The sequence below is a fragment of the Salmo trutta genome, chromosome 1 (genome assembly GCF_901001165.1).
Source record: "Salmo trutta chromosome 1, fSalTru1.1, whole genome shotgun sequence".
Classification (NCBI taxonomy): domain Eukaryota; kingdom Metazoa; phylum Chordata; class Actinopteri; order Salmoniformes; family Salmonidae; genus Salmo; species Salmo trutta.
The window spans coordinates 34709191-34735155 of record NC_042957.1 but is presented as its reverse complement, the minus strand read 5'-3'; the positions used below and the strand labels follow the sequence as shown (position 1 = coordinate 34735155).

At 41.1% G+C, this 25965-nt stretch overlaps 2 protein-coding genes across 2 annotated transcripts in view; one reads left to right on the top strand and one right to left on the bottom strand.

The window, feature by feature from the left end:
• The first annotated feature begins 8868 nt into the window (after positions 1 to 8868).
• On the top strand, positions 8869 to 11157 carry LOC115194780 (homeobox protein Nkx-2.4-like). The gene is made up of 2 exons (XM_029754715.1): positions 8869 to 9763; positions 9942 to 11157. The coding sequence occupies exons 1-2, from the start codon at positions 9397 to 9399 to the stop codon at positions 10598 to 10600; spliced, it is 1026 nt and encodes a 341-aa protein (XP_029610575.1). The 5' UTR covers positions 8869 to 9396; the 3' UTR covers positions 10601 to 11157.
• Positions 11158 to 12055: 898 nt separating this feature from the next.
• LOC115194772 (5'-3' exoribonuclease 2) overlaps positions 12056 to 25965 on the bottom strand; it is a 29388-nt gene continuing 15478 nt past the window's right edge. Inside the window, exons 20-30 of the mRNA XM_029754703.1 lie at positions 24007 to 24079; positions 23759 to 23842; positions 23336 to 23433; positions 21686 to 21765; positions 21527 to 21583; positions 20650 to 20718; positions 20130 to 20264; positions 19305 to 19423; positions 15825 to 15894; positions 12420 to 12603; positions 12056 to 12291 (exon numbers count right to left, since the gene is read on the bottom strand). Of these exons, the coding sequence (XP_029610563.1) occupies positions 12229 to 12291; positions 12420 to 12603; positions 15825 to 15894; positions 19305 to 19423; positions 20130 to 20264; positions 20650 to 20718; positions 21527 to 21583; positions 21686 to 21765; positions 23336 to 23433; positions 23759 to 23842; positions 24007 to 24079 (1032 nt within the window). The 3' untranslated portion in view covers positions 12056 to 12228. The remainder of the gene's footprint in view (positions 12292 to 12419; positions 12604 to 15824; positions 15895 to 19304; positions 19424 to 20129; positions 20265 to 20649; positions 20719 to 21526; positions 21584 to 21685; positions 21766 to 23335; positions 23434 to 23758; positions 23843 to 24006; positions 24080 to 25965) is intronic.

Below are 25965 nucleotides of genomic sequence, written 5' to 3'. Positions count from 1 at the left end.
TGAGGGAATGGCCCTGACAAAAAAAAAAAGGATCTTAGGATGCAATTAACCACATAGAGGTCAGAGTCTATTTGCCAAGGGTTCTATTGGGAGATCCTCCATATAACATAAGAACTAAAATCATTCCAGCCTATAGACATCAGGAGTGTTAATGATGTCTCTCACAGGAGGGATAAACTGTCGGGAACTGTTCTGCCAGGTGGGTGGAAATCCGCTTTAACTGTCTTTTCACACCATAATGACTGTGTCTCCTTAACACAAAAGAGAACACACAACGTGATTAGTCTCATAATATCAATGCCTCATTTCAAAATACTGCATTTTTCCTGATCCGCGGAGGGCAATCTTCTTCAGTTATCTGGGACAGGGATATGGGTGATTTAGATGAAAATGTAATCACTCTCCTGAGTGTTTATGTGGTTTGCTAAATGTAATTGTGACGTACACTTCTAAAGAATTGGCCAGAGAAAATCAATTTAATTGAGATACCAACACTGCAAAGTGCCACTTATCTTTATACTCGCTGTTGGACACTTTGTGACTGTGCTTTTTATTACAGTGTATTAGATCAAGCGGCAGAAAGTCGTACTACGCCTGAGTAACCTGATTGAAATAGTGATAATATCCATCATATTACATATTACATTATAATCATTACATTATATACATATTACATATTACATTATATACATATTACATTATATTCAACATGACAGAATTGTTATATCATCAAGCATATAAAGTTGTACTATGCTCATAAGGCATTTATGAGGTATATTCTTCAAGAGTCAATGGGTATGTCCTACACTGAACAAAAATATAAACACAACATGTAAAGTGTTGGTCCCATGTTTCATGAGCTGTAATAAAAAAATCCCAGAAATGTTCAATAAGCACAAAAAGCTTATTTCTCTCAAATTTTCTGCACAAATTTGTTTACATCGCTGTTAGTGAGCATTTCTCCTTTGGCAAGATAATCCATCCACCTGGCAGGTGTGGCATGTCAAGAAGCTGATTAAACAGCATTATCATTACACAGGTGCTGGGGACAATAAAAGGCCTCTAAAATGTGCAGTTTTGTCATACAACACAGATGTCTCAAGTTTTGAGGGAGGGTGCAATTGGCATGCTGACTGCAGGAATGTACACCAGAGCTGTTGCCAGAGAATTGAATGTTCATTTCTCTACCATAAGCTGCCCTCTAACGTCATTCTATGCCCTACAAGGCCCACCCATGCCTGCAACCCTGCCCAGTCATGTGAAATCCATAGATCAGGGCCTAATGAATTTATTTCAATTGACTGATTTATTTATATGAAACGAAACTCAGTCAAATCTTTGAAATTGTTGCATGTTTCTTTTATATATTTTTTCAGTATACATATTATTACCATAGAACAGAAGTAAATCTTACAGACTATTCTTATGCTCCTCACAGTATGCTATGCACTAGCGGTTCTGGGGGGGGGGGGGGGGAATAGTGCCCCTGTGACAACAATTTTGGTAACAAAATAACACATTTTTGCTATTGTTCTTTTTTACATCCGTTATTAGACAGTGGCAACGATGATGATTATGAACATGGTCTTTTGCCTGCTAATGCCTGCAATGCAGTGAAGAAAACGATATGACAATAGCGTCTACTGTAACTGGCCCCTCTAACAGTACAACGCCCCCCCCCCCCCCCCCCCCCAGTTGATATGGTCTAGAAACCGCCACTGATGCTATGGGCTATGGCTCAGCTGTGTGAGGCTGTAGTGTACAGCCATCATATTACACCCGGTATCTGCAAACTCTAAATTGGCCAGCATGATACAATGACTCACATCAAAGGCACAATCACAGTTCATTTGAAGTGCATGCACAATACACCAGGGCAAGGATCAGCCATGTCCAGCGAAGTGGTCTTCTTCCCAGAATACAAACATCTTCCTTGTTCTTGGTGGATGTCTTTGCATATTCATGTCTTTCCAAGTGGCCCTTTAATTATAGACAGCAGATTCATATTCATTGGATCTTTGTTTTTGTACAGATGTTTTCTAGCCACATGTGCAGGAATAAGAATGGATAAATATTTCACTACAGTAGCTCTCAATTTGTTTTGGCAATAGGGGAAAGAACCGCAATAGAACATGGTTATACAGTATACACACACATATACATTTACATTTTTTAAATAATATAAACCATTTACTGGCTTAACAAAGACATTGAAGAAGGTGGTATAGAATACATGAAATATCCACATTCCAAATCAAACCAGTATTGATGCTTTGCCTCAAGGTGTCAAAAACAAAAATAAAGACTAAACATAGATTATCAAAGAGCTGTTGTGCCTTTGTGCTGGGATGTCTGGTATCCAGCATCTGGGGAGAGATATATGGAGAAATACCCAGAACTGGAAATTGGTCTGTATTACCTCCTTTTGAAGTCACTATGGAAGCTTGCCAATAGAATGTCATCAAATTGATGTGTGTACCCTTTAGGTGATTGGAGCTGATATTGATTTGTGTGTGATAGAAACACCTGAGAAAGATGGCCTTGTGATAGGCGTATATAGGCTATAGGCCTATCGTCATCATTATCATCATTGGTATAACTAGTCCAACAGCTTACTAAGCTATTTAGTGATTGCTGGTGCAATTCAAATACAAAATCCGATAACATTCATTTTTCTTTTGAGATCACAGGTGGACCAGGTGGATGAAGTTTTTGATATGGATGAAGAACAAATGGGTCGTTCCACTATTCCTGTGCCTTTTGAGAAGTGTAACTTGGTAAAAAAAATATATATATCTGCAGTAAGTGCCTTATACGTGCCAAATAAAGTAACTAGGTTGACCATAAGAGTTAAGTTTAGGCATTAACTCTGAATGGTTAAGGTTAGGCATTAACTCTGAATGGTTAAGGTTAGGGATTAACTCTGAATGGTTAAGGTAAGGGTTAAGGTTTGGGATAAAACAAACATATATATTTTTTTAACTACTTTCTTTCGCTGGATTCCAACATGCAACCTTTGGAATCAGAGGATCCTTACTCCTGTCCGTCGTCCCCGTTCCGCAACGCCCTAGAAAAACCGAAACCTACTTGAAGGTAACAGTGCTCATTGTTGCCCCTAGTGGACGGTTCCCATGACATCTCCCGACGTCCTCAGACATGTATGGACGTCTAACACTGATTTGTTTCACGGGTGACCTGTCTGGCCATAAAATAGTAGAACTAGCTCACCGCTTTTACACTATGATTTCACTATTAGATGTGCAATGTTTCTCTTGAAAAAAAAAATGTTTCATTAGGCCTAGATTCAATCAGATCAAGCGTTAACCTGCGATAGCAGACACCCAGCATAGCGGATGTTTGGCGATGTCAGCGGTGGAACTGTGCTGGGGCCATCAAATCGGTGAGCAGCTGCTCTAGCGATCATTCTCGCTAAGCCACACCTGCCCCACTCCTGTTAGACGTTCAGAAAGAGAGTGTATGCTATAGAAAATTACGCTCAAATTGTAAAATCATTCAACAAAATTATGAGGATTTCTTTCATTCTAATCAAGGTGTAGATCACTTCTCACATTCCAGTGTTCAAACTTGGAAACAAGGCTGCATGAGATTTCTCTTAATGCGACTCAGTGCAGCCAATGGCAATCTCCGCTTGTGGGATTTGACAGCTCTAATGCAGTTCCAACTCCAACATCAGCTATGCGGATATCGGCTAAAGCGGATATTATTGAAAACTAGAGTTTAGTTCACGTTACAGGGTTGACCTTAAAATGCGGGACAGACTTCAACGAATCACTAATCATATGAAATAGCCCCAATAATAATCTTCAGAAATGACTTTGTCAAAGCAACAAAATTACTAGGGCTTTACAATGATGGAGAAACTTTACAATGTGGGGATTAAATGGGTTAAATTCTTCCTAGAAGTGACACGGGGTTGACGGAGGGCACTTTAGCAAGCCTTTGTTCATATAACAAATCTGATTAATTAAAATGCTCTGTGGTCTATATTAAAAGGGGACTTCAGTTAAGAAACAGGTTTCTAAAATAAAATATTGGTGCGTGGTTTCTACTTAAAATATCAAAAGGGACGTAAAAGGCACTCTTTTCGAGGAACAGACCCAAACAAATAAACGACTGAATAGACGAACGTGTCAGTCGCTTCCAAGATTTGTAATAACGACAATAAAACAAAGGACAAGATAAACTAAGGGGGGTTCAACCCGTTTACAAAACGATTATGGCATTTGACCAATTTCACTTCCAAAATATTGTTCTTTTTTACATTTAAAAAAAAAGAGTTCAAATGCACAAAGAACATTTGCTTAGAACCCTAAAGTTTCAGTTTTGTTAATTGATAAAGCACGACATTTCTTGGTGGAGGTGTATACGTAAATATTTATATTTATTCTGCTAGAATAAATACCTCCCAACTATCTAAAGTATTAGAGCCTATGGATGATAATTTATTTGATCACATCGGCTGCTGATATCATCAAATCGCACTATTAATAAATACACTTTAAATCCACGCTTGGTCCAATGCTAAAGCCCCGGTCGCCTTTAACATATAAGCATCATTTAATTTATAATATAAGAAACATGAATTAAAATACAAATAATACTGGAGTGGATGAAAGGGTCTTGACTGAGGAGGCTTGGCACACACATGTATCTCTGCTACTCATGAAAGAAGATTAAACAGTTTGGTGCAATAATCTGAAATTCACCTTGGCGAAATCTAAATACAATAAAGCAATCAATGAAAGCCGCCCATGGGCCGAAAGCAGCTTTTCTCAAGCTATCTACTTCTAATAATAAGTCTATAATATTATTATTTGCTACAGTAGGATAGTAGTAATTATGCTGTCAGTACTTTCTATAGTGAGTGTACAGCCTATACAATTTTCTGGAAAAGATGGCACACAGTAGGCATCAATGGTGTCTATAATACAACTTTTTCCTCGCAATGCTTAAAATTCTCTTTACAAGTTACCGAAGTGCTTCCATTACATCAATAAAAAATATTACTAAATGTTTGTGAGGTAATATATTAATATGTAATAAGCTAAAACAATTCTCTATTATCCATAATTCTTTGGTGACAGGCTAGCCTACATTTGATTGCAAAGCAACGACTAGGCCTGACGTTTCATCGTGCCATGACGTTTCATCTGAATGTCAACATTTTGATTAGTAGACTATACTTAATTCACCACTGTATCAAGTAAATTCATATTCCAGTTCTTGATTTATTCATTTAGGCTACCACTGCACTCTCCAGACCATCAACGCGATTTTTCTCGTGCATGCTCAAAAAGCTATTTTAATAGGGTTTTATAGGCTAGCCTACCTCCAAGCGATAGCAACCGTGCACCTGCCGTGGAACCTAAATGAATATGTACATTTGACTTATCTTTTGAAACGTATTGACATTATTTACAATATTGTCAGACAGTGTCATCGGCAAACATAGCCTAAGCCCTCCGTTGAGCAAATACCCACAGCTTTTGGTGGAATTGAAATGAACTAATCGTTCATAAGGCATTGCCCAAACAAAGAGAGCAGGCCAACAGGTTGATTGTGGTCATGGGGGCCTTTTCCATCGTCCGGTGCACGTGGAATGATGTTGCAACACGATTCGATGCCTTTGGTAGTTTGCAGCACTGGCGCGAAGCTTAATACAGCTGCCATTTGTCTTGCGAAGAGCTGGGATTCCACTTCTGTAAGTGTTTCGCCTGAGAAAGAAATATACCACAATTGTCCAACATTCGGAAACCGTCGAACAGTGTTTGCTACAAAAATACTCCGGTAAATAATTTCCATCCGTCTTGTTTCTTTCTTGTTGCCCTCACCGTGACATGAAAGTTGAGATCATAGCTTTTCATTTTGTTGAATTGGGTTAACAAGCACGGACTCCACACAAGCTCATTTGCTTCACTTACATCTCCGGTGCATTAGCAAGAACGGTTCAGGACCCGGGCCCTCACTCTAAGCGCAGAAACCCTTTACTGACCTCTCCAAATCTCTCTCATGTTATTGAGCCAGTGATGGCGGAATGTATCAAGTGCCCCATTGATAGCAAATATGCCATCCCTCTACTCCAAGACGTTCGGGATCTTTTCAAATATAACCTCAAAAGAGTTGCTTGCGTTTTTTTGTTTATTATCTCAAAATGTTTGATATGCAAGTAGGCTGTGCGTTTATGTGGGATAGAGAGGTGATGCAAAATTATAGAGCTAAATAGCACAACGTTAACACAATTCAAAGATCATTCAGAGATCACACTATAGTTAGTTACTGAAGGCTACTGTCACCTCAGGAGAATCGGTCATTGCTGGAAAGCAAAAAAATATGATTTTGACGTCCAAATATAGGCCTATATCATCGAGGGTCATTGTTCTGATTAGTGCTCGAGCGTCTCCTATGTTCTTTCCCAATCAAAATGTCTGTTTTGCTTTGTGCTATATTAGTTATGGTGCAAATGTTGATCTGATTACAAGTGATATTGAATTTACTAGCTAGTGAAAAACAGTATGTAGTCTAAATGGAACATTACTTGGGACTTGTTTAATAATATGAAACTTATTAAACGAAAGTTATTGGCCTATAGATAGCCTATGGGTTATATTTATGTAATGATGTAGCCTAATAATGTATAACACTAAAATAAATTCCTATAGGCTACGATTTTGACCTATTTTGAGTTGAAGTCTTATGCTTCCTAGGATATATATAATGTTGTAACGTGTCAAGACGCACCGTGATTATCCTACCGGGTTTCCATAGCTACACCAACGATTAGGTTATGGAACACCAATCTATCATAACAATTTGAGTCTAATTTTCCCGGTTGAATTAACATTGCTCAGGTATTCATTCAAAAGTTATAGACAAAAACAAGTTACCTGCAATAAGCTGGAATTCAACAGACCCGAGCTGGAAAGATTCCCTTTTCATGCTATATACCAGCACAAGCGATCGTGTACCAGTGGCGGTTCTAGACCATTTCAACTGGGGGGGCCAAGCTGGGGCCAGTTGTACTGTTAGAGGGGCCAGTTACATTAGACGTTATTGTTGTCATATCGTTTTCTTTACCGCATTGCAGGCATTAGCAGGCAAAAACCATGTTCATAATCATTCAACAATTGTTTTGCATTTTCTGTCTAATAACGGATGTAAAAAAAAGAACATAGCAAAAATGTGTTGTGTAAAATTTTTTCATACTCCACATTTAGGGGGGTCACAAAGGGGTCCAAAATTGTTGTCACAGGAGCACTGCCCCCCCCCCCCCCACAATTGTGCTAGGCTGAAAACTTTGATGTAGCCTAGGCCTAAAAATGGTCCCCAAATTAAATTGTTGATAAATGACATTAGGCTATAGCCAATCAGAATTTTAAAAAGAAAAATTGCCTAAACCTACATCTTGACTAAGCAAGATCGCCTATCAGACAGAATCAAGACCGAGACAAGGCCATTTATCAAGAAAATACGTTTAAAATAATTTATGATTACCATACTTGGACTAAAATCTGAAAAATTCACATTCACAAAACAATATATACATTCTAAAAAAATAAATGTTTCAATATACATCAGTGTGTGTGTGGGCTGCACAAATGTGACTGTGCTTCAGCACTTGTCATTCCCTGGCTTGCCATCTCTTTCTGCCACAGGGACTTTAGCATACAGACTACCGCTATCTGCACGGATAAGAAATTATCAAGCATAATTCATTTAAAACAGATTGACAAAAGATAATTTCACGGAAATCAATTCACCTGTTGTCAAGTTAATACCTCTCAAACATTCGAGGTAGCCTAAAATGATTTAGACAGTTTTATAGTAACATAAGTCGCGAAATCACCATAAGGCCTACATTTTACCTTTTTAAAATGTTCAGATTAGCCTGCATGCGGCATTGGATAAGCAGGTGAACTCATTTCTCACTGGGCACAGACGTCAGTTTAAAGACCGTTTTTGGTTGAGCTGTCAACTTATTTGAATTCAATGTGAAATCAACAAAATGTCACCATGTCATTGGATTTAGGTTAAAATGTTGGCTAAAAAAAAAAATCGCTTATGTTGACAACTTTTTAGAAATCCAATAACTTTTCTACCTTCATTCAACGTCACACACATTTTGTTGTTTAAATGACATGGAAGCAACGTTGATTCAACCTGCCTTTGTCCGGTGGTCTACCAGAGATAAATGAGCATTATAGATCAAAGTAAATGGAAACAATGAGTTCTTAACTCAATTAGCATGCTACTGGTGATCCATCTTTTTGATTTTAAAATAGATAAGGACTTAATACACATTTAATTGTCTTTGATGAATCTCGTTCACATCAAGGACTGAACTTTGATTTGAATCCATGCCATCGTTGCGGTCTAGGACATTGTGCCACAGGCTACTCTATCCGTTCCCATGTCCACAATTAAATAGGCCTAATTGGAAATTGGAAAGTACCAGGATGACTGGACAAGTAAGCACTCATTAAACGCGATGAATAACAGAGTTGGTTATTTTCACATCTAAATATGATTTGAATAAAGTATTATTTTAAAATACTAATCCATTGTATTGTGTATTGTCTGATTACATTTAGTAAAGAAGCAAAAAATATAATTTTTATGATCGTTATTGTATGGGGTAATGCAAGCCTACCAATTTGTCTATGGAAAATATACGGTCCCGTGTGGCTCAGTTGGTAGAGCATGGTGTTTGCAACGCCAGGGTTGTGGGTTCGATTCCCACGGGGTGCCAGTACAAAAAAACAAAAAAATGTATGCATTCACTACTGTAAGTCGCTCTGGATAAGAGCGTCTGCTAAATCACTAAAATGTAAATATAATCACACCCTTAAATGCAGAATGTGATAGGTCGGATGGTGCGTGATTCGGTCTCTCGTGTCTGTTCGAAGAGCTCTCGAGTTAAGAAAAAGGTTGCTATTTTATTTTTTGGCTGGAGCAACAGCGTTACGCGAATGCAGCAAAACTATAGCTCATTGTCTCACTTGAAATCCGACCAAAAAATATATACTTTTCGAATTAGTTCAATAATCACAGCTATTTATTAAGTTGACGTTTAAACCATCTAAATGGCATCTTGCTTATCTTAACTCAAAAGTAAAATGTTCCTAAATTACCCGGTTAAAATGTCAATGCCCATTGTTGGCTTGTTTGGCTCGTTGCTCCGCCCCTCGTGTTTGTCGTAAACCTGGCGCCTGGCTAGAGTCAAGACAAGATAAGAGCTCCCAAGGCTCCCCTCCTTCTCCAAGGCGATCCATTGGAAATCTCAGACGGACTCACAAGTACTCTTGTAGGTGTCCTGCAGCAGAGACACAACGGTCGGACTTGTTCCGCGTTCAGCCAAATTCACCTGCGGGCTAAACCATGTCCTTGAGCCCAAAGCACTCAACTCCTTTCTCAGTGACAGATATTTTAAGCCCGATCGAGGAGACCTACAGAAAGTTTGGAGGCATGGACAGTACAGGGAACCTCGCGTCTTCGCTGGGCGCATACCGACAAACTCAGGTGTCTCAACCGGGCATCCAGCAGCACTCCATGTGCCATAACACCGGGGTGGCGAGCACCTATCACATGCCACACAGCGTCTCCCAATTTTCCAGTGCCATAGGAGGCTACTGTAATGGGAGCATCGGGAATATGGGAGACCTCCCGTCTTACCAAGACACAATGAGGAACGGCGCAGCATCAACTGCATGGTATAGCGCAAACGCCGAAACCCGCTACCCAACAAGTAAGTTGAACACGTAGCCTATGATCTGACTTTTAAGAAATGCAATTCGTTTTGATTAACGTAAATGTAAACTACAACTTCAAAATGGTGGATAATTGCATTGCGCACCACGACTAAATTCAAATAATTAACTAAACCGGTGTCTAATATTCATTTATTTAACTCTGTGCCATTAAAGTTTCTAGATTCATGGGGGCTTCCACTGGGATGAACATGACCGGCATGGGGACGTTGGCAGGGATGGATGCCACCAAATCCATGGTCACCTTACACTCTGCGCCCAGGAGAAAACGACGGGTGCTGTTCTCTCAGGCCCAGGTGTACGAGCTGGAGAGGCGCTTTAAGCAGCAGAAATACCTGTCGGCACCCGAGAGAGAACACCTGGCGAGCATGATCCACCTGACGCCGACCCAGGTAAAAATTTGGTTTCAGAACCACAGGTACAAAATGAAACGCCAGGCAAAGGACAAAGCGAACCAGCAGATTCAACAGGAGAACGGCAGTGTGTGCCCACAGCAACAGTCACCGCGGCGGGTAGCGGTCCCGGTTCTCGTGAAGGATGGCAAACCCTGCCAGAACGGGTCAAGCATACCGACGTCTGGGCATCAGCAGGTGCAGCAGAACGTGTCCGGTGGTGCGATGGCGGCATCGGGCAGTGCGGTGGTCAATCACCACAATCAGCAGGTGAATAATCCGTTATCCGAAGAACTGGAGGAAATGTCCCCCAGTTCCCCTATTCTACACAGCCAGATAAACATGGCTCAGACTGACGCGGCTCTCATCGAATACACCAATAACATGGTCAGTTCAAACCTGCTTTATGGCAGAACTTGGTAAAAGGAAGAAACCTGCCATTTTATATTTTCATTCTGGAGAACACGTCAAGTGGATTTTAAGACGAACAAAAACATCGAGAAGGACAGTGGTCGTTGGTGACATGGACAACAGAAGCACCATACTTCCTTGACATTTGAGAGGTGCATAGAGCACCTATTTTTAAGAAACAGTCGACCGTGCGTGTTTCACTTTTGATGAAGAGTATTTGATATAAATTACACTCCAAGCACTCGGTGACGGTGTGAAGGGAGTGAAGTTTTATTTGTTGGAATTCAATTCTTTGAAGGACATAGAGGGTATCGGGCCAAAGTATTGTAATATTTCGATTAATGAACTGAACTGTATATATAGTTAACACATTTCATGTGACAGTGATTGTTTAAACGAAATATTTGTCCGATCATTTTTTGTAAATTACAAATGTGATTGATGCATAGCATACATATATTCAAATCACAATCCAGTTGAACTAACAATAAATCGCTTGACATGTAAGCATATCTGCTTATTCATGTGGCACATGCGGATGTAACGAAGTTTACCTGTAGGTTATAGTGAAATTTTGATTAATAAGTTGGCCTAATGCAATTACATTTGTCATTAGTTCTTATCACCCAATTAATTGAACGAAAAAGAGTAAAAAAAATATAAATTCCAATACTTCTTGCCGTTACAAGCAGGCCTGGTTAAGTAAACAAATATTTAAGCACGTAGTCTATAGCATGATAAAGTCCTAAAATGTAAGACTATTTGCAGGATATTTAAAATTGCACCGCGACTGGGCAAACAATGTAAGACAAAGATGAAAGGCGAGAATTTCCAAACTACTGTAACAACTGAGCTCATTTGTTGTTTCAAATTTTCAATAAATATAATTTGTTATTCGTGGGCTATTTGATTTAAACATTTGAAATAAGCACGCTAAAAATTAGTGATAAATTTGCCAACTTTATAATAATAGGGTCCGCATTAAATAAAGGGGCACTGAATGGAGAACTATTAAATATATTTAGAGGACCATAAAGTTACTTATGTACCTGTGAAAGTGGGAAAGAGTGATTTATTGAAACTGTAGGAAATGAAATATGGTTTCTGATTAAGCTATGTAATTATGTCTCAAACAAAGCCTCTATGCAACTGCTATGGAGTTCGTCAGTCCAAGGAATTTTGAATTGACAAAAACAAAAAAAAATCGAAAATAATTAAACCATTGTCTAAAGATTTGCCATGTTCATGATTTAGGAATATTCAGTTTAAATTTTTTCAATTAATGCTTCACATCAGAAAGCTTATGGCGATTGTGAGGATTGATAGAGGAATATGTAAGGTATATGTGATGCAAATAGCTGAATAGTTTAATTTGGCTATATTTATGAAAATTTGAAATAAAATATTAAGCTAATCTAAATTACAGGGGTCAATATCAACTTTACAAACAAACTGACAATGACACAATTGTCTTGACTCACTTGTATTTCACAAGTTGTACAGGCATTATTCTTAAAAATTCAGTACATAAGAACATTTCGGTATTATTAAAAGAAAACATCTTATAAGTAAAACAGCCTGAAAGACAAATACAGCGAGAAAAAAAAAAAATCATATTCGCCTTCTTCCCAAGTCTAAATTTAACTCCAATTGTATCTTCTTGCTGGGGGTGGCAAGGGGTAATTCCGTCCAGAGCTGTATCCCTGTAAAACACAGAACCAAACCGGTCAGAAGGGCTGCACAGTAAATAAAAGCATAAAGAGCAAAGACGGCAGACATTAGCGGAGTATTGTATGCATCAATTATCTGGAGGTCGAAGTCATGGAGTTACCGGTTGTCCTCCACGGTCATCTCTGCGGTCTCCTCTACGGTCATCCTGACCACGTTGCTGGTGGTAGCCACCCTGACCCTGCCCCCCTCCGTGGCCTCCTCTCTGCATGTTCTGCTGGTAGGCAGCTCCCTGGGACTGCATCGACCGGTCCCAGCCGTGCCCACCACCACTACTATACTGCTGCCTGTGGGGGCACAAACATTCAAATTAATTGTCATTTTGGATATAAAAATTGGACTGTATGCCTACATTGCAATTCGGTTCTTAACTGCCATGTTGTAGAAGATTACTAAAACTATCACTGCCAATTTGCCTTTGATTATAAAACGATGCAGATTAGTTAGACATGAAGTTAAAACATCTAGCTAATGATTAGGGCCGGAGAGATACCAGTATTGCAATATTTTTTCCATGGCAAAAATGAAAACACGAAGCAGACTAAAATCTTCGGTCTTTAAAAACCTGCTGTATGTAAAATATCGTGTTCCATAGTTTGGAAAATAAATACATGTGACTGGATGACAACATAACGTTTGTTTCCAACAAAAGTTCAATCCACTTCGTGTTTTTTCTTTGTCGCGATCCTGGTATCGTCCCGGCCCTACCCAAATAAACAAAATCAGATTTTGTATTGAATTCTAAAGAATGTTCAGTCAACCCTCCTAATTGACAGCAACAAAACACATTTGCCATGCTGGACAATTTGGGCTTTAGGCCCTCCCTGCATTTGTCCTACCCATTTACTCAGTCTAAATATGTCAGAGCACCTGATCAGGAGCAAAAAGAAAAATATATATGTTTCAAGTTCTATTGATGCAGCCTTCAAATTGACTGTGGTGACCTCCCTGCTAATTGGTATAGACCTGGAGATTGAATTCATAACATTTAAAAAAAAAAGGGCCAATATTTTCACATGATTGAGAGTATAAGAATATTACATTAATGCCAGAGTATGAAATAAACCATACATTTAAAATGGGGCTTGAATCATGAACTGCATTCATCCCTGAAATGAGGACACCGCATTTCCTGTGTGTGATGAGCACACAGTGGCTCTCCATGAATAACGCCTCAGCAATGTGTCCATCCATAAGCCAAGCCACCACATTAAGGGTCTCATCTTATTCACTACAATAGGCCAAGGGAAAAAAAGTAGGAACCGTCGTAGAGGGGCCCATCCCTCATTATTGAACCATGTCACATTCTTCCCCAATGCCAGACTTAACTGAGCACTGGAATCTGTAATCCCTCCTCAAAGTTCCTTATGAGTTGCATTTCGGTCCCGTTCGTATAAGTAGTTAAAAGAAACTGTTTTCAATTCGCTCACTAATAACTAGTGACCTAAGGTGACAGAGAGACACAATAGGCCTGGTAGGCCTGAAAAGTTGAACCAAAGAAGCTGATTAGTCTTTCAAGAGGTCTGGAGCCAGAAACAATGGCGGGTCTGTGCGGACACAGTGGCTGTGGTGCAGAAATGTTACCACTGGAGCAGTATTAGTGATGCCTCATTAAGTTGGCCAAACCTCAAGAGAAATTTGTTTAGCACTCCCAAATTCTTAATTCATCTCTAAGCTCCCCCATGGTGCAGCCCAGTGGGCACAACTAATATAGGAAGGCTTGTCATCTACCTGGACATTAAGTGTGACTCTGTAGTCACCACTAAACCACTGGAATATTTTCTACTAACCACATACAGAAACAGTCAAAAGTTTGGACACACCTACTCATGCAAAGGTTTTTCTTTATTCTTACCATTTTCTACAAAGTAAAATAATAGTGAATACATTAAAACTATGAAAGAACACACTTGGACTCATGTAGTAACCAAAAAAAGGAGTTAAAAAACCCCAAAATATTTTATATTCTTCAAAGTAGCCACCCTTTGCCTTGACAGCTTTGCACTCTTGGCATTCTCTCAACCAGCTTCACCTGGAATGCTTTTCCAACAATCTTGAAGGAGTTCCCACATATGCTGGCTGCTTTTCCTTCACTCTGCGGTCCAACTCATCCCAAACCATCTCAATTGGGATGAGGTCAGGTGATTGTGGAGGCCAGCTCATCTCATGCAGCACTCCATCACTCTCCTTCTTAGTCAAATAGCCTATACACAGCCTGGAGGTGTGTTGGGTCATTGTCCTGTTGAAAAATTAAATGACAGTCCCACTAAGCGCAAACCAGATGGGATGGCATATCACTGCAGAATGCTGTGGTAGCCATGCTGGTTAAGTGTGCCTTGATTTCTAAGTAAATCACTGAGTGTCACCAGCAAAGCACCTCCTCCTCCATGCGTCACAGTGTGAACCATACATGCGGAGATCATCCATTCACCCACTGCGTCAGAAAGCCACGGCAGTTGGAACCAAAAATCTCATTTGGACTCATCAGACCAAAGGACAGATGTCCACCGGTCTAATGTCCATTGCTCATGTTTCTTGGCCCAAGCAAGTCTTCTTATTGGTGTCCTTCAGTAGTAATTTCATTGCAGCAATTCGACCATGAAGGCCTGATTCAGTCTTATCTCAACATCGACTGTTTAGAGGTCTGTTACTTGAACTCTGAAGCATTTAATTTGGGCTGCAATTTCAGAGTCTGGTAACTAAAGAACTTATCTTCTGCAGCAGAGGTAACTCTGGGTCTTCCTTTCCTGTGGCGGTCCTCATGGGAGCCAGTTTCATCATTGCGCTTGATGGTTTTTGCGACTGCACTTGAAGAAACTTTCAAAGTTGACTGACCTTGAGGTCTTAAAGTAATGGACTGTCGTTTCTCTTTGCTTATTTGAGCTGTTCTTCCCATAATATGAACTTGGTCTTTTACCAAATAGGGCTCTCTTCTGTATACCCACCCCTACCTTGATTGGCTCAAAACGCATTGGGGAAAGAAATTCCACAAATGAACTTTCAACAAGGCACATCTGTTAATTGAAATGCATTCCAGGTGACTACCTCATGAAGCTGGTTTTGAGAATACCAAGTGCGCAAAGCTGTCATTAAGGCAAAGGGTGGCTACTTTGAAGAATCTCAAATATATTTTGATTTGTTTAACACTTTTTTGGTTACTACACGATTCCATGTGTGTTATTCCTACTTGACGTCTTTATTATTCTACAATGTAGAAAATAGTAAAAATAAAAACCCTTGACTGAGTAGGTGTCCAAACTTTTGACTGGTACTGTATATTACACTAAACCTCATATGTAATTAAGAAAAAAAAAAAAGTACTACCATGGTTAATTTCCTATGCTGCAGTGGGGGCTTTGGAGAAATACTACAACATCCGTTTCTAAAAGTGTATATATATATATGTAAATGCCACTGCATCAATCAATCAATAACTTAGCAGGCCCAGGATGAGAGGCCTTGTGAATACACGCCTATGTATTAAAAGCAGACGATGCCGTCGACTCACCTTGGATATTGCTGTACAGGGTTAGGGTTGAATGGGGGAGGTGCCCCTAGAAGACCCTGCTGCCTGGAATCTGGGACAAAAAGAGAGACATTCAGAAAGTGGTTCTGGGGAACCAACGTCCCTAACGCGCTACTAACCCACCGAGAGCAATACACCCTTTTTAAAAAACAGCAATACCTAAGAAATTGGTTCTGATGAGTTGCCATCATTGTCATTTTTTTTATACACCTCAGTACATATTGCATAGATGAAACCAGCTATGAGACTTCTGTTTGGTGAAAATGCTAGTTTGACACAAAGTGAGATTCCAAGGAATCCATTCCAAAGCAATCGCTTCGAGTGAAAGTTAAATCTGTTGCACGCAATGTTTAGCGAATCAAAACGGAAACTCAGGTTTAGCATACAACACAGACTATGTAAAAATGTATTAAAGTTAATTAACCCAGTTCACTTCAGCCTTAACCTCAATATGAAACCCATAGATTTCAATCTAAAAAGTGATCAAAAGAAAGTCACAATGATAAAATTAAGTCCATTCAAGCACTAAACCACAATAGGATTTGAGGTGGGGGGAAAAGAGAGGGGAAAAAAAATGCATTTGCATTTCTTGTCTACAGCAAAATGAAATAAGCATTCAGCGGGCAGCATTGTGGATGACTCAAGTACCCCTGGTTCCATCGCGGCGAGCCCCTTCACAAAGCCACACTTTTTAAAAAGTAGCGAGAGCAGCTTCTTCCAGATCCACTGTTGCCAAGGCAATGACCAGCTGCAAGCCCTGGACTTGTTTGTTTATAGGGGCAGGCCTGGTGAGTGGCTGAGACGGGAGGAGAGGGGGCGGGGTGAAATGAAAAGAACTTCAGCAAAGAAAAGCCAGTCATTTACAAACCTGGATTGGAGGTTGGTGTTAAAAATGTTTGTTAGGAGGGGATAGGATATCTGTGGAAATAAGCGCTTGGCCTGCTGGCACAACACAACGAAAGTTTCACTTTGAGGCCAATGCGCAATGTTATGAGAGAGAGTTTAATGTGGTCTGAGATGGCCAAGAGAATATGGACTGGTCAGTCTGACTTGCGGGGTGGACTAAAATTGACCACAAGAGATGTTTGTCAAGTGATTGAAAATTCGACAGATAAGAACAACGTACAATTGAAACATACTAACAACGCTGATTAGGTTGGATCTGTGGACTTGTAAATCTTGACAGTTAATAATCTTGTGGACCAACAACCTTATTGAGGACCACCCACTCTGGCCCCAATTATACTCCGGTAACATTGTCATCCGTCTTCTGTCCTGATGACCGGCAGTCAGTCAAAGGAGGAAATTACAATTGAGACACCTGTCCATCTCCTTAATTAACAAAGATCTAAAACTCTAGAGCTCCAAGCCATGTGACACAAAAGACAAACGATTACACCTAAAATCCCCCAGAACACTTCACATTCCCTGTATTAACCCAAGGAATAACAGCTAGCTCAAACCAACTTTTTCATTCCAACAGTTGGTAACGTTCTATGCATAGATTCTATTTTCGGGCCGAAAGGTCAACTGAATTCCATGAGAATGCCTTAAAAGTGCAACTTCTAATAATGCAGTGACAAAGTTGCTAGTCCAATGTGACTGGACGTTAGAAGACTAATGGCCACCGGCGGTGTCTCTCCGTTGGGTCATCACACAGCAGCTGTTTTTATTAGGCCCAACAAAACCCCGCAGCATGTTTCAGAAGCAGCCGGTTGACACATCACCGCAGGAGGTAGTGGCACGCTGAAAGGGGAAGTTAACTTTGGTTTCAACCCTCTCCAGTCTACCACACATCCAATCAAATGGGATCGTCCCAGAAGGCTTTTATCAGAGGGGCCAGTGTGTCCAGAAGCACTCGACAATCTCATTACCACCCGCAGTCTCCCAGTGCAGCCAGCACCACTAATCGACACAGGAGCCACCCCCAACCCAACACAAAAGGCCCCAACCTGACCAGGGTGATTACTGACAACCTAGTGGATCCTCCCTGAGAGAGACAGTTCACAGCAACAAAAGCCTTTGAGCGCTGAGCTCCCTACTGTCCCAGAGTTGTCACATTTGTAGTCTCGTCTCAATAACTTGTCTGGCTAATTGTGCTGTTGGGACCGATGTCGTCTCACACCATATATAGACTAGTTAATCTGTGCATCCTTTTATAAATTGGTTGACTAAAACTGCTAGATTCTCTTATGGATGGAATGGGAATATATACACACACACACACACACACACACACTTATTTGATGTAAATTGCTCTCTTATTGACTTAAAGCTGCAATGTCACTTTTTGGGGCAATCTGACCAAATTCCAATAGAAATGTGAGTTAAGGATTTAATTCTCATTGAATTAAAGTTATAGAGCTGTCACTGATTGAAAGAAGTCTAAAAAGAGGCAGATCTGTTCTACGTGCGCCATTTCTATGTTTCCCGTTCTTAAGTTCAATTTGAGTCTTACCCTTGTACACCAGCTTTAAACAGCAAAAAAATAAAAAATAAAAATAAAGTTATCGAAAATATATTTGTGCCGTTGGTTATTCAAGGCGAGTGTCAAAGGGACAGTATACTAAATTAAGCAGTTACATTTTATTATTCCTGCAGTTCTGGCGAATTTTATCGTCAGGACGAGAAGGCCATGAATTAAAAAATCCCACCGTTACATAAAGTGACAATTTGAAGAGAAACAGGCCCACAATCACAGATGGGCCAGCGTATTAACCCTGATTGCCTTAATCAAAATAACTAATATAGAAAGAAAGAGGATGAAGTCCGTCCTACGCTGCTAATTGGCAAGTTTACCATCAGGGATGAACAGCAGAGGCCAAGGGAGGCTGCCGCAATCCGAAGGAACCAAAAGCCTTATTTGCATCAAGTGCCACTGGAATAGCCTCTGCTCCCCCACAAGCTATCAGCAGCCAGATGAGATTATTCATCAACTTGCAAATGGGAACATCAAAGTCAAATTGGAGAACTGAGCCTGCGTCCCAAATGGCTCACTATTCCCTGTATAGTGTACTACTTTTGAGCAGAGCCCTGCTATCAGAGGAGCATGGGGCTGAGACCGGGGCCTGGGGACAACCAGGAGCCTCTGATTAGGGGCTAGGAGACCGAGAGAGAACGGCCCCCTCCAGATTACGCCATTCCAACTCCCCAGTGCTGAACAAAAGGGCCATTTAATTGTATAATATAGTTATTTTTATTCTTAGAAGAGGTACAATATGTCAGCCGAGGACAAAGGAAGTGAAATGTAGCAGCAAGTAAGAAAGGAGGCAACAAAACGGCTTTTCGGATCTGAGATTACTGTCCATCTTAGCTAGCTTTTCTACCATCTATTTCAGATCGTTACTACACGACACCTGCATTGAACACGTAGACTTTTAAATTGATTTATTTTTTTAAATGGGAGATGCAGCGATTGTGTTTGTCTAAGGCCTGACTGTGTGTGTGTGTAAGAGGACTTACGTGAGAAGTGACCACCACCACTGTGGGGGGGCCTGCTGTAGTTCCCCTGGTGGTAGTTGCCAGGGGGTGGAGCGTTGCTGTACTGCCCGCCTCCCTGCTGCTGTCGGTTAACGCTGTGACTGAAAACATGCAGCGTCAGTCACAGATATTAATCATCAGCTATAGGCTGTTCCATATACACCGGTCCATAAGCCCCAGCTGCCAGTCAAATAGCCGACTACAGACCCGAATGTGGCCGGCTACTTCACTGAGTAACGCGTCGGGTGCATCAGATGCCTACACATACATTTTTATATATTATAGCTGCTAATACGAACCATTTGCTGTCACATCAACACAAGCAAACCAAACTCTGGGGGGGGGGAAGAAAAAAACTAATTTATGCCAGGTTTTCCTAATTACCAGTCTCTGAACACCTGCCCATTTGGCCCCATCAAGGAAAATAACTGTTTAAATTACAGAATTAAGGATTTGGTGGACAAAAACATTTCTGAATACATCATGTTTCTTTGGCAGCATGCATAATTCATTCCTGAACATGCTACAGTCCAGAATCAGCCAGATGTTCAATTACCCAGGTTCCTTAAAGGGGCAATACGGGATTGGTACATCCATTTTTGGACTTTCCATGAGCTTGGTTCAACAGTATTTACTTTTGTAAACAACGTAACAGTAAACAAACAGCCTTCTGTGAATGTCTGGCTAAGTTAAAGAGCTTAGATATCATGCATCAAAGGGTGACCATTGAAGGGATATCATACAAGTTGGTCTGGCTGCAAGTCTTAAATGGTCAATGGTGTCTAGTCTGAAGAGATGTGCACGTACCCCAGGGCCCTGAAGGCTGACTGGTCCAGATGGACCTGCTGCCGGTTGGAGTTGAAGCCCAGTTGGGGCCTCCAGTTACCCCTACCACGGTTACCCCTCTCCCAGTCTCCAGGCTTCAGCACCTTGGCAGGAATCCTGAGAGACAAGGAGCCATTGTATTTTTCCCCACACAAAACAGTAACAAACAGAACAGGAAACACCACTGTCATAAAGAGCTCCATGATCCACCAAAAATGAAAAAACAATGAATACACTGACTTTGTCAAAGGGGACATGAGTGATGAATGACAAATATACTGGATGCCATTCTTTAAAATCACAGATGCGGTGTACAAATTCAATTGAGATCCATTTTAAGGTGTAGCAATAAATATTTTGATAACATTGAAGATAGTGTAAAATCTTTATTTAACATTGCCTAAAGAACAATGTATCTAAGCACATACAGAAGGTGTAAGATACACAGCTCTGACCCAATGGGAACATGCTAATTATAAAACAATGCATTGTAATAACTTACTTTGCTCCATGAAGAATGACAGCCTTGAACACAAAGGTCTCTCCAAACTGTGGGTCCTTATATTTCACTCTGCCAAGATAAAGGAATTTACAACTATTTATTTTATGAGTTTCTCTAAAAACATATATATTTTTTTAAACAGTACTTAAGCAGTATTAAGCCTTAGTGAAGACAGAACAAATAACATTTTACAATAACATCCTGGTTAATTCAGGTGGATTCCCTAAAACGTTTACATTTCGGTAAAACTCCAGGCAAAGCCGACTCCAAGCCTTGCATTGGCAATGAATTTAATAACCATCCTGTCTCAAGGAGAAATAGCGAGCCAAGGCATTTTAAAATCGGACACTCCAGTGTTGGTTGTAGAAAATGGCATCAATTCCGTTTTTTGACATCAGCCTTGCTCTACTTCCAGTGTGAATGAGGGAGGTCATGTCCCAAAAGGCACCCTAATCCCTATATCTGGTCTAAAGTGGTGGACTACATATGGAATAGGGTGCCATTTGGGACGCAAACCCACTGAGAATAAGGGAGTCTCAGCTCCTCTTAGAAGCTGACCCCCAGAGGGCCGAGCAGGTCGTTACATCCAAGGACTTTTTTTTTTTTTTTTTAATCGTGCGGCAAATGAGCATTTGAAGTCGACCACTGAAGGAAAACTTAATTTGTTTCACACAGAAGATGACCTTAAATTTGTCCTCCTGGTCGAGGTCAATCACGTAAAATAAAGCAGTAATGTGAACTCGCGACTATCGCTGAGGATTGTCAACTGGCCCTTCAGGTGAACATTTGTAGGAAATTCAGTCTTTGTACAAACGTGCACGTGCCTCAACTGGGAAGACCAACTGGTGTGACTAAGAAGGTAAAAGATAATCCTTACCCAATGGCACTGTTCTGTGCAATGTCCCGTAGCATGGGGATGGGAGACTCCACTGGTCTAAGAACAAAAGCGGTTTCACACATGGGTTAGCCATGATTCTCTCCAGAGAAGGATGAATAATGTATCAAAAAGAGTGATGAGAAAATAGATGTTCCTTACTTATCTGGTAGGATAGGGTCTCCGTCAAGATTTAATGTACCTTGAATTCCATGGCACAGTTCCGCCGGCATCTCGGTACCCTGAGGTAAACAGAAATAATATTGTTTTAAGTTCATTTTAATGTAATGTTGATGTATTTAGCCAGGATAGCCCAGTCAGTAATTGCCACTGTTTAAGGGAGTTCTTAATACTTCTACTACATAAATAAACTCAGCAAAAAATAAAAAATAAACGTCCTCACTGTCAACTGCATGTGTAAATATTTGTATGAACATAAGATTCAACAACTGAGACATAAACTGAACAAGTTCCACAGACATGTAGCGAACAGAAATGGAATTGAGTACTGCAGTGCATCTCCTCATGGACTGCACCAGATTTGCCAGTTCTTGCTGTGAGATGTTACCCCATTCTTCCACCAAGGCACCTGCAAGTTCCCGGACATTTCTGGGGGGGGGGGGGGGGGGGAAATGGCCCTCGCCCTCATCCTTTGATCCAACAGGTCCCAGACGTGCTCAATGGGATTGAGATCCGGGCTCTTCGCTGGCCATGGCAGAACACTGACATTCCTGTCTTGCAGGAAATGACGCACAGAACGAGCAGTACGGCTGGTGGCATTGTCATGCTGGAGGGTCACGTCAGGATGAGCCTGCAGGAAGGGTACCACATGAGGGAGGAGGATTTCCCTGTAATGCACAGCGTTGAGATTGCAGGCAATGACAAGCTCAGTCCAATGATGCTGTGACACACCGCCCCAGACCATGACGGACCCTCCACCTCCAAATCGATCCCGCTCCAGAATACAGGCCTCGGTGTAACGCTCATTCCTTCGACGATAAACGTGAATCCGGCCATCACCCCTGATGAGACAAAACCGCAACTCGCCAGCGAAGAGCACTTTTTGCCAGTCCTGTCTGGTCCAGCGACGGTGGGTTTGTGCCCATAGGCGACATTGTTGCCGGTGGTGTCTGGTGAGGACCTGCCTTACAACAGGCCAATAAGCCCTCAGTCCATCCTCTCTCAGCCTATTGTGGACAGTCTGAGCACTGATGGAGGGATTGTGCGTTCCTGGTGTAACTTGGGCAGTTGTTATTGCCATCCTGAACCTGTCCCGCAGGCGTGATGTTCGGATGTACCGATCCTGTGCAGGTGTTGTTACACGTGGTCTGCCACTGCGAGGACGATCAGCTGTCCGTCCTGTCTCCCTGTAGCGCTGTCTTAGGCATCTCACAGTACGGACATTGCAATTTATTGCCCTGGCCACATCTGCAGTCCTCATGCCGCCTTGCAGCATGCCTAAGGCACGTTCACGCAGATGAGTAGGGACCCTGGGCATCTTTCTTTTGGTGTTTTTCAGAGTCAGTAGAAATGGTTTAAGTTTTCATAACTGTGACCTTAATTGCTTACCATCTGTAAGCTGTTAGTGTCTTAACAACCGTTCCACAGGTGCATGTTCATTAATTGTTTATGGTTCATTGAAAATGCATGGGAAACACTATTTAAACCCTTTACAATGAAGATCTGTGAAGTTATTTGGATTTTTACAAATTATCTTTGAAAGACAGGGTCCTGAAAAAGGGACGTTTCTTTTTTTGCTGAGTTTATTAGGTGGGTTGATCAAATTGCAGGGATGCTGCATTCTTGCCATACCTCGTGAGATTCTCCACGGTACAGTTCCTGGATGAAGTCACAGATAGAATGGGACTTCCCCACAAACAGCATATCACTGCCAAGGCTGTTCCTCTTGTCTGAAACAAAGAGTGAACACATCAGCTGACTGACTCGGTCAATATTCAAAAGGATTCCTGTAAGGGAGTACTTTACATATTAAACGTATTGATCGCCACTGACAACTGTCACTCAAGAAGACATTGCTTCCTGTGTTCAATTGGTAAACCTCACACGTGGAATACTTCCGTAACAAAGTAGTGTTAGACATTCATCTTCAAGGAGTTGTTTTCACACTTCAAATATTTCATTAATAAAGTACTGTGACTACCACTTAAAAAACATTCATATTCTGAAGGAGTGGTTTACAATGGTGGCTTGAAGTTGAAGAAACCCATTACTCACTTTCCTCTGGAGAGAGGTTTGGGTAGACTTCAGCCAGGGCTGCCCTGAGCCGGCGCTCATCCACGAAGGGCAGCAATGCAACGCCTACACACAAAAGGTGAAAACGCATTCAATCGAATGCATCTCAAAAGTTATTTTTTACATTAGCGCTTTAGTGTTTAGCCATTCGAAACCCAGAAGAGCAAGCAAAGCACACTGACCTGCAGTGCCATGCCAAGGTGTTCAGGTCAATGGTCAATTAATCTTACCTTGCCAAGCATACTTCTTTCCATTCAAGTCAATGGCAAAGTCGTCAGGGTAGAAGTCAATGATTGAGGACTCCTGTTGGAGAACGAGTGTCAGGTTGGGAAATCAGTGACTAACAGAAGCAGCGAAGCAGTTAAGCAACTAATATGATCGCAACATTGGTCACACTTTATTATTTGGATCGTATCCCACACAGACAATATCATTTACAGTGAGCTACAAACATATTGGGACTGTACTTTTTTTTTTTTAACTGGGCAAGTCAGTTAAGAGACATATCTCCCACACTAAATTTAAACATCAGCTATCTGAGCAGCTAACCGATCGCTGCAGCTGTACATAGCCCATCTGTAAATAGCCCACCCAATCTACCTACTTCATCCCCATATTGTTTTTATTTACTTTTCTGCTCTTTTGCACACCAGTATCACTACTTACACACCATCATCTGCTCATCTATCACTCCAGTGTTAATCTGCTAAATTGTAATTACTTCGCTACTATGGCCTATTTATTGCCTTCCCTCCTCACGCCATTTGCACACACTGTATATAGACTTTTTTGCCTATTGTGTTAGTGTACGCTTGTTTATTCCATGTGTAACTCTGTCGCACTGCTTTGCTTTATCTTGGCCAGGTCGCAGTTGTAAAAGAGAACTTGTTCTCAACTAGCCTACCTGGTTAAATAAAAATGATATATATATATATATATATATATATTTTTTTTAAATAAATAAAATTCTTATTTCCAATGGACGGCCTACCCCAGCCAAACCCGGATGACGCTGGACCAATTGTGCACCGCCCTAAGGGACTCGGATGTGATACAGCCTGAACCATGAAACTCCAGCACTTTGGATATGAAATGAGGAAAAAGATTTCTAAACACTTCTATATTACCATAATTACAGATAGTCCTGAATAAATCATGAAAAATGATGATACCCAAGACATGCTAACCTCTTCCCATTACAATAGAGCTCCACAGTGGTGTCATAATACTCTCAGACAAGGTAACTTCGAACATTTTTTGAAGGGGGTATGATAAAAAAAAATAAAAAAAATACATAAAAGTATGTAGACACCGCTTCAAATGAGTGGATTCGACTATTTCAGCCACACCCGTTGCTGACAGGTGTATAAAAAATAAATAAAAAAATCAAGCACACAGCCAAGCAATCTCCAAAGACAAACATTGGCAGTAGAATGGCCTCACTAAAGAGCTCAGTGACTTTCAACGTGGCACCGACATAGGAAGTCACTTCGTCAAATTTCTGCCTTGCTAGAGCTGCCCCGGTCAAGTGTAAGTGCTGTTATTGTGAAGTTGAAATGTCTAGGAGCAACAACGGCTCAACTATCAGCTCATAGAACTGAACCGCCAAGGGCTGAAGAGTGTAAAAATAATGCTCGGTCGCAACCCTCACGAATGGAAACAACGTCAGCACAAGACCTGTTCGTCGGGAGCTTCATGAAATAGGTTTCCATGCTGAGCAGCCACACACAAGCCTAAGATCACCACGTGTAATGCCAAGCATCAGCTAGAGTGGTGTAAAGCTCACCGCCATTGGACTCCGGAGCAGTAGAAACGCATTCGATAATGACTGGTGTTCTTGCAAGCCAAAGAACACTAGCCCAACCGTGAAGCACAGGGGTGGCAGCATCATGTCGTGGGGGTGCTTTGCTGCAGGAGGGACTGGTGCACATCACAAAATAGATGGCATCATGAGGATGGGAAAATTATGTGGATATATTGAAGCAACATCTCAAGACATCAGTCAGGAAGTTAAAGCTTGGTCGCAAATGGGTCTACCAAATGGACAATGACCCCAAGAATACTTCCAAAGTTGTGGCAAAATGGCTTAAGGACAACAAAGTCAAGGTATTGGAGTGGTCATCACAAAGCCCTGACCTCAATCCTCTAGAAAATTTGTGGGCAGAACTGAAAAAGTGTGTGCGAGCAAG